Source organism: Cupressus sempervirens, chromosome 6 (assembly GCF_028749045.1).
Source record: "Cupressus sempervirens isolate cs-2001-9-10 chromosome 6, ASM2874904v1, whole genome shotgun sequence".
Lineage (NCBI taxonomy): Eukaryota > Viridiplantae > Streptophyta > Pinopsida > Cupressales > Cupressaceae > Cupressus > Cupressus sempervirens.
In genome coordinates this window covers 525,455,583-525,464,867 of record NC_143123.1, presented here as the reverse complement: position 1 = coordinate 525,464,867, position 9,285 = coordinate 525,455,583, and the positions used below count along the sequence as shown (strand labels likewise).

Below are 9,285 nucleotides of genomic sequence, written 5' to 3'. Positions count from 1 at the left end.
GTTTTAGCACATTTAGTTTTAGTGATTCATAGTCCCAATGGTTTGTGCATAAATTCTCATCTCATGACCACACTACATTGGCTTTCCCTATATATAATTGCACAACTTTTCCACCAAAGAAATTCTTTGAGTTTCACAATACGATTTTAGATCTTCATCTCTATGATGATAAATAAATTTATCCAATTATTGTTAATAAGTGTCTCGACAATCTATAAAAACATCCAAAAAAAAGTTTGTAGTATGCAAGTTTGGATGTTTGGTGAATTTAATTAAAAACAAAACTCCCCTCTTTTTAGTGTTATTGTGAACATGCACCATTACTCGATTAAGTAGAGATAATTAAAGTGGTCTAAATATAAATCATGTATTTATATTATTCTAATTTATAGTACATTGGTACTCTCAAATCTAATTTTGTACAAATCAATCAAATCATATTCTTCAATAACAAAAGTTCATGATAACTTAGAAAATATATTTAGTTAGGTTCAAATCTCCCAGTCATTTGCTGAATAATTTGAAATTATGTCTATTTTATTTACACCAGTGTTTGTTTGCATTTATGTGATTGTAAATTTGAATTGATTTCTCTTTGTTCATTTTGCAAATTTGCTTATTATTCTTATTTATTATTTTATAAAACTAAATAATGGATATTCTTTTATTATTATTTTATGACACTAGCTAAAGGATAGCTAACTAATAACACCCAACACAGGGTCGTTGGCAGTACTTATAATGCAAGGGTAAAGAAAATATTAATAATATAAATTTGTATAATAATCAATATATTATTAATCTAAACGGTATCCAAATTTACGTTTATAAATCTATTTGTTTTTAAATTCACACTTTTTGAGTTGGAAGCTAAAAAATAACATAAATCACAATTACCTAATAGGATAAAAATTAAGCTTTGACAATTTCTATTAAAAATGACTTTTCTTTGCTACTAACAATTCCACTTGTAATGCTTAACAATTTATTCTCTCATTTCAATATTTTTCTTCATTCTATAACTTTTCTAGACTCATAAAGAGATCAATTTGGAGTGTTTTTTAATTCATGACAATTTACATTTCATAAATAAAATAATAATTGTCATACAAATTAAGTGTCATTCCTTTTATCATTAGTTCCCCACTAAACTACATCCCTCCATAATTTAGAAACCATTGGTCTTCAATTTTGTTCCTTCATTCTCATTCTCATTCTCATTTTTCTAAATCATTGAATTTTTTAACTTCACTTCAACTATATGTTTTTAATTTTTTTACAATTCTACAATTAGATATTAGGCAAGAACTATGACGATTTGCATCTCTTGTTGAATAGATCAACAAACTTAATTAATTAGGATACATGATCAAAAGATCTTAACATAATAAGAAGTTATAGTGTTCTTTTGAACACCTTCATTTTTGATAAAGATGCTTAGTTCCATATTAGACTTTTGTTTCAAAACCATAGATAAGATTTAATATAGTAAATGAGAAAATTAGGACATGTATAAGATTAAACCTTAAAAGAATGAAGGTCAATTTTCAATTTATCACTACTTACAAACCTCATAGGTAAAATGCAAATTAGATAACTCATTAGCACATTCAAAACTAGAACACCTCTTTTGTCTGTCCGCTTCGTCGTCGTCGAGGAGTTTCTGGTTGCATTTTATTATCGGGGAGAATCGTAGGAGTGGATTCGACTCTGCGAAAATGGCAAAGGGTCCTGCAATGCGAATGAAGGCGGTGATCTATTCTTTATCTCCCTTTGAGCAAAAGGTCATGTCCGGTCTTTGGCGCGATTTACCCCACAAAGTGGAGAAGAAAATCACTGATAATTGGCTCAATGCTCTCTGCCTTCTTGGCCCTATTGTCGGCACTGTGCAGTATGATTTCCTTACCGTTCTATCTCTTTCATTCCCGTTTTCAGATCCGTTTAATTAATTGTTGGGTTAGCACTATTGCAGCTATTAGGGTTTCAAGGTTAGGGCTTTAAAATTGTTTTATTAGATTTGTTATATCAGTTAAGAAATCTTGCGCATGGTTGGTATATCTAAACATTACCAACCAAGTGGGGCTTCCTAGTGCTGGACATCCCAATTATACGATTGTGGAGGCTAGAACATACACAAAAAGACTATTGAAATTGCAGTTGCCTCTACTTGAAGATCCATCTAAAACCTCCGAGCATGTTTGTCAATTGGTATATTATGCAACTTAAATAGTGTTAGATTACAAAAGTAGTTCATTAGTCTATTAGATATCTGTTAAATTCTTTTTAACTTTTAAGATGGTTTCAGTAGCCTCTTGTCTATATATTAGGATTGTTTTGCTATTTAATTAGTCTTGTAGAAATCATTAGACTTTCATAAGTTTTTAAGATTGTTTCTGACTCAACTTTTTTGTCAATGTAGTGGGATGTTGCTTGAAGGTAGTTTATTTTTAATTTTCTTTGATTATTTGGTATACTAGGATGTTGCTTGAAGGTAGTTTATTTTTAATTTTCTATGATTATTTGGTATACTGGGATGTATGCTTGAAGATAGTTAATTTTTTATTTTCTTTGATTATTTTGGCATATTATGTTATTTATCAAATTCCATTTGTTTGTTTCTTTCTTAATATGCTTGTCAATTATGTTTTACAGGTATGCAAAGAATTTTAAAGAGAACGAAAAACAAGAGCATCGGTACTAGAGTACAGGATGTAAGCTGTAGGGCATCTTAGATTGATTTAATTTAATTTTTGATAAAAAGCTAGAGGACAGAAGCTATGAGATTTTCATGATTAATGAACTGCAATTGTACCCTCAATAATTATCTTTTCACTTGTAGTGAAAGACCAATGTGTTAATTACTTTTATAGTGTTGTAATGGCTAGTGGGGACCACCTCTATAGTGGGTGATTAATTTTTCATGTGTTATTATTACAGCATGGTATTTTGTCATTCCTAATTCATCTATTATATTTTGACCTTCACATTTTACACTGAAAATCTCTTTTTTTTATTCAGCATATTTGTGGCAACAACGCATGTCTTCAACAAATGCATGTTCTACCTAGGTTTTTGGGGAACAAATTTCTACAATTCGGGAGCTTTATTTTTGTTTGAGTTCAGGAACGTAATTTGTGGTCCTCAAAGTAAATAGAAGGGGTGTTTGTTGGCCCTGCTGCCTGTGGAATACTAGAGGCTTGATAGAGAAAGAACAAAGACAAGTAATGGAATTAATTATAGCAGGAAACTAAAGCCAAGGCCACATGAAGGAGGTTGACAAATGGCAGACTTGGTTGAATTTTGTTTAAGATCCACGTTCTTCTCCTTTCAAAATGTTATCTATGAGCAAGTGGAAGGGGTTGCCATGGGTTCCCCTCTCTCTTCGATCATTGCGAACCTCTTTATGGAACATTTTGAGGAGGCAGCCATCCACTCCTTTCCCCTGAAACCTAGATGGTGGAAACGATATGTAGATGACACCAATGTGTGTTGGCCACATGGGCTTGACAAACTTGAGGAGTCTCACAAGCACATCAACAACTTGGTCCCTAGCATATCGTTTACCATGGAGCTAGAGTCAGACAACTGCTTATCCTTTCTTGATGTTCTTCTCATCAGGAAGCGAGATGGCACCTTTGGTAGGCGGGTTTATCGTAAATCCACCCACACTGACTTATATCTCCACTCTTCTTCCCACCACCACCCCAGCCATAAAGCCAACATCCTTAGAACCCTTGCCCTGAGAGCCTTCAGAATCTGTGATGAACACCTAGATAGTGAGTTATCTCATCTTCGTCAGGTCTTCTCCTTGAATGGATATCCGTGCAAGCAAACTTCTAGGGCTCTCCGGTAGGCCAAATCCTTCTTTCTTTCTATCTCTAGGCCTACCCCGTCCTTGAACCTCCCCGCTTTGCATGTTTCCATTCCTTTTGTGGATGGCATCTCCCAAAAGATTGCCAAAATCTTAACAAAAAGGGGCCTTCGAGTTGCCTTTAAACCCCTTTCAAAGTTAAGTAATCTTGTCCTGCAGCTCAAGGACTCCAAAGACTCATTTCTTGACTCACGAGTCTACAAGATTGTGTGCTCATGTGGCACCCCCTACATTGGAGAAACTAGTCGTTCTTTTCGTACCAGGATACGTGAGCACGGTGCAGACATCATGCATGATAGGGTCCACAAATCTGCCTTAGCAGAGCACTCCGTCGCAACCAAACATCACATTTGTTTGGAGCAAGCGCAAATCCTTTGCAAAGAGAACAATTATTTCAAGAGAAAGCTCAAAGAAGCCATTGAGATTAGCCACCATCCCATCAACCTTAATCGAGATGATGGGTGGTCCTTGAACCCCTCTTGGCAACCTTTGCTCCGCTCACTCGATTGCCGGCAACATCGTGGATAGGCCCCTTCCCTATCTGTGGTTTGGTGTCCTTGCTACGTTGGCTCTTCTTTGTCTTGTTTATTCTTTGTGTTTCCTTCTTCCTTTCCGTCCTCTGCTTTTCTGTCTCTTGCTTGCTTCTTTTCTCGTGTGGCTTGCTTTTCTTTATGTTTTTGTTCTTCTAATTTAATTATTTTTTCTAAGTTTTTTAATTTTATTAATTAATTCATTAATTAATTATTTTTTAATAATGATTGTTTTTTATTTTCTTATTTTTTGCTTTTATTTTCATCTGTCTCTTGTTTCGAGTTGGTCTAGTATACCTATTGCAATCACTCCTTTTTATATATATATATATATATATATACATATGGTTCTTTTATTTTTATATTTATTTTATTTATTTATTTTTAATTTTTAATTTTCTCTTGTGTCGGGTTGGTCTTGTTTTTGGAGACCTTTGGCATTTGCTCCTATATATATATATAAATATTTTTATTTTTATTTTTCCTTTATTTTATATTTTTATTATTTCATATATATATATAATATAGATATATTCATTATGCATATATATATTTTATACATACATATACTATTATATTAGGATATATATGCACAAGTTATCTTATATATATATATATATATATATATGTTATCTTATATTATATTTATTTATACAATTTCTTATATATATATATATAGTCTCTCTTTTTCTCAGATATTTCTATACTCTTCCCTCTTTCTTTTGTTTCTTCTATCTTGCTTTTTTTCTTCTCTTTTTCCTTTTTTTAATTTTTAATTTTATTTCTTTTCATTTCCTTCTTCCTCTGCCTCGTGTTGTGTGCTCCTCCTCCCCCTCTCTCCTTTTTATTCTGCTTGGCTTGGCTACTCTGCATACTTTTTTACTTCCTTCTCTCATCCTGATGATGGATCACAGAGTGTGATCCGAAACGTTGATGATAAAAAATCTTACACAATCGAATCCAGAAGCAACATCATATCATTATATGATTGATGTCAATTATATGTGAAGAGGTGTGACTTGAATATTTAAAGTCACTTTCTTTTTGTATTTTTGAGTATAAATATGGAGTGGTGGTGAGACACAAAAAGACATTTGAACATTCATATTCTACAAGAAGCATTTTATATTTTATTGGTATGGAGTAGAAATAAGGGCTTAAATATGACTTGTAATATAAATTCAATTATTTTATTTTTATAATAAAATAAAATGTCCTTTGTTTGTTTTTAAATGGCATGGAGATTTAAACTGCAGATGAATTGTCCTTTGTTAGCATTTTTTGGAATTCTGTATACAATTAAATGTCAGACAAGTGGATATGGTCATTTAGCATCTTAAATGTGATTATCATAGATGTAGTGAAATATATAATTGTTTCCATATTTGTGTCCAGTTTGTCTCCCTATCAAAGGAGTTAAAATTCAATCTGGACTAATTTAAGGTTGCACATATATTTGATTTGTCGCATTTTGATTATTTAATTGTTGGCAGTATAAGTGCGTAGAACATTATAAAGTTTAACGTGAAAATCTACATTGAAGTTGACTCTATTGCCCAAAGGAGCAGAGGCACTAGTCTTTTTATTATTGACGTTAGAAAATCTATAACTTCCTCCTTACCAGCATCAAATCCATATTTTTCAAATTTTTTACAATTCATTCAATTCAAACACTTAGCATTCAATTTCATTTTAATCAAGTTCAAGGACCTTGCCAACCAAAGAACTCTCTAAAGCTTAAACTCACTTTAGAAAAGCTTTGAACCAAGTGATTAGGTTCGAGGAGAAGGTCTACCCACCTAGGTGTAGCAGAACCTGAAGTGCAGGGGAATCAAGGTGATTCATCCATTGGCCAGAATTGATTGCGGAATCCTATCAGAGAAGTGACAAGCTCTTGGGTGTCCAATCTGCAGTTTTGGGGACCAGCATGATCATCAACACATTTGACACAAATTTGGTCATGCAAAAACTCTTGGTTCGAGGGAAAGTTGCAGTGGGGATGACACTCACAAATCCTTCACTATTGCAATAATAAGGTTGCCTGTTAGGGCATATAAAAGTTGTCACTTCTGGTGTGAATTAGTATTTCTTGAAACTTTTACCTTTTAAATTGCCAAACTCAGTTTGCATGCATATCAATGATAACATTTGATGAATGACTTAAAGTAAATGTAAGGACTATAATTGTTTAAACATCACATGCAATCATCAACACACCCCACAAATTTGGTGACACAGAAACTCTTCGTCAGAGGGAAAACTGCGGTGGGGATGGACACCCACAAATCCCTCACTACTGCAGTAATAAGGTTGCCTGTTAGGGCATACAAAAGTTGTCACTTCTGTGAGTCAGTAGTTCTTGAAACTTTTACCTTCTAAATTGCTAAACTCAGTTTGCATGCGTATCTATGATAACATTTGATGAATAACTTAAAGTAAATGTAAGAACTATAATAGTTTAGACATCATATGCGATCATTGACACATTTGACACACAAATTTGGTCATATAGAAACTCTTGGTTAGAGGGAAAATTGCGGCGGGGATGACACCCACAAATCCCTCACTACTGCAGTAATAAGGTTGCATGTTAGGGCATGCAAAAGTTGTCATTTCTAGTTTGAATCAGTATTTCTTGAAATTTTTACCTTCTAAATTGCCAAACTCAGTTTGTATGCATATCTATGATAACATTTGATGAATAACTTAAAGTAAATGTAAGAACTATAATAGTAAAAACATCACATGCAATCATCAACACATTTGACACACAAATTTGGTCAGGCAGAAACTCTTGGTTAGACGAAAAATTGCATTGGGGATGACACCCACAAATCCCTCACTACTGCAGTAATAAGGTTGCCTGTTAGGGCATTCAAAAGTTGTCACTTCTGGTGACTTACTCTGTTTGGAGTAATATAATAGGATCTATTAAAATCCACCTTGTTAAAGGATTTTGCAACACTCTTCAAGTGTGCGCTTGGTTAGAAGATTTTACATAAAGACTGTTAGTTCTACTATGTTAAGAGATTTCCTGCTACAATGGGTAACAAAGTAACAAGAAAGTGATCTAACAATGTGCAACTTACTTTTGCTTGATTTCAGATCTGTTCTGCTCTGTATTGATATCACCTTCCAGTGACTGATTTTAATTGTTGTCCTTAATCACTGCTCGTTAGCTGTGTTCTACTGCAATAGTCTCAAACTGTCCTACCCTCAGCATAATTTCATCTCTCATCTGTCTTATCAATCTTCAATCTGATCTCGATCCCTCTTTATATAGAAAACCTTTGGCTTCCATCATACATGACCGAATTAGGGTTTAGAAACGTCTGGAATTCATCCTAATTAAAAGCATTTTTGCCTCTTTATTTCATTGGTTCAAACCTCTGCCTTGGGATCGATAATGTCATGTTACATTTCAAGAAAAATCTTCTTTGCCTCAAATCTGTGTAATTGTTTCCTAGCTCGGTTGGATTCGATGACATGAAAATTTGTGCATTTACTAACATTTATATGCTTCCTATGTAATTCGGTATATGCTAGTTATTCTGCTTGGTAAACGTGCTGTGCTTTGATAATATTGATGCTCTGTCATAACTGTACTTGGTTACCATATGTCTCGGTTATCACTGCACTTGGTACACATTCTGCTTACTGGCTTGAACTTCATTCGGTTCCAAGGTTCACCAACCTCTCTATCTTCCATTAACCGACCTTCCTCGCCATCATAGATTTGCACTAATGACAACACTCCAATGTAAATAGGAATAACATGCAATATGCTTTATTTCATTGACAAAGGTATACTCCAGCAGTTAATGACTGAAAATGCTTTTAAATCAATGAAAAATGAATAGAATTACATTGTGTTCTCAGGTCTGAATCTCAGTTTGAGCTACAAAGGTAGCCCATAGCTTGAAAGACCGAGCTACTTCAGTCACAATTAGGAATCTACAGCAACAAGAACTTGGAAAAAAGCCTTCCTAGCCATACCATATCTTAAACCTCAACAAATATGAGCAAATAGGGCACAATTAGGGTCATTGATGACTTCGATTCGACCTGGTTCTCTTCCATCTTGGTGCCGAAAGAGCCTCCTTTATTTTGATTTCTTGAGATCTTTTTAGGTGGCATTGAATGAGGAAAGTACTAACTTAGTCTCACCTTGTATATTCTCTTTTGAATCCCCTAGAAGCCTGGCATATGCCTCTGAGCTGTCCCACAAGTCTTTATTTGTTGTTCAAACCATAGAAACATAAATTGTTTTTGAAAAAAAAAAGCGGCAAACCAAAAGAGTAGGATTTTTTGATAAATATGGCAATTAATCCGGAAAAATATCGAATTTGCAAAAAATGTAAACAATTGAAAAAAAAGTCAGAAATTACATTAAAAAAACATTTAGTTTCATTTCCACTTTATAGATATATGAGAGAATTAAATATAGATTTCAACTACCAGATTATAGAATAGGGATTTTTTTATATATATGGAATCTAGATATTGCTGATTTCATGGTATCAATGCTTGATTTTGTTACTACAGAAAAATAAGTGTGAGAATGTATTTTGCTGCTGAGTTATGGTATATAATATAATCAAGCATAATCCTAGCAGCAAAATACATTTTGCAGGATAGTTTTACATTTTAAATTATTTACCGAGTTTGGTGTGTGGTAAAATACTATACAGTATAACACATTTTGCTTGTGTTTGAGCAAAGCCATTCTAGGTATGAAAGAAACATCTCTAGGTGTGAAAAAAAGCTTCTTGTCATGTTAGGTAGATTGTAGTGGTTTGATGTTTCCATCCGCTAGCATAACATATGATTGTGATTCTCAGGCTTCAGCTAAAACTGCATTATTGTGGAGTGTTATGAGGTGTT

The 9,285-nt window shown here is 33.6% G+C and overlaps 1 protein-coding gene across 1 annotated transcript; it reads left to right on the top strand.

Annotated features, from left to right (window-relative positions):
- Positions 1-1,589: 1,589 nt before the first annotated feature.
- LOC149553332 (cytochrome b-c1 complex subunit 8-2, mitochondrial-like) lies at positions 1,590-2,919 on the top strand. The gene is made up of 2 exons (XM_089788792.1): positions 1,590-1,891; positions 2,653-2,919. The coding sequence occupies exons 1-2, from the start codon at positions 1,719-1,721 to the stop codon at positions 2,699-2,701; spliced, it is 222 nt and encodes a 73-aa protein (XP_089644918.1). The 5' UTR covers positions 1,590-1,718; the 3' UTR covers positions 2,702-2,919.
- The last annotated feature ends 6,366 nt before the right edge of the window (positions 2,920-9,285 follow it).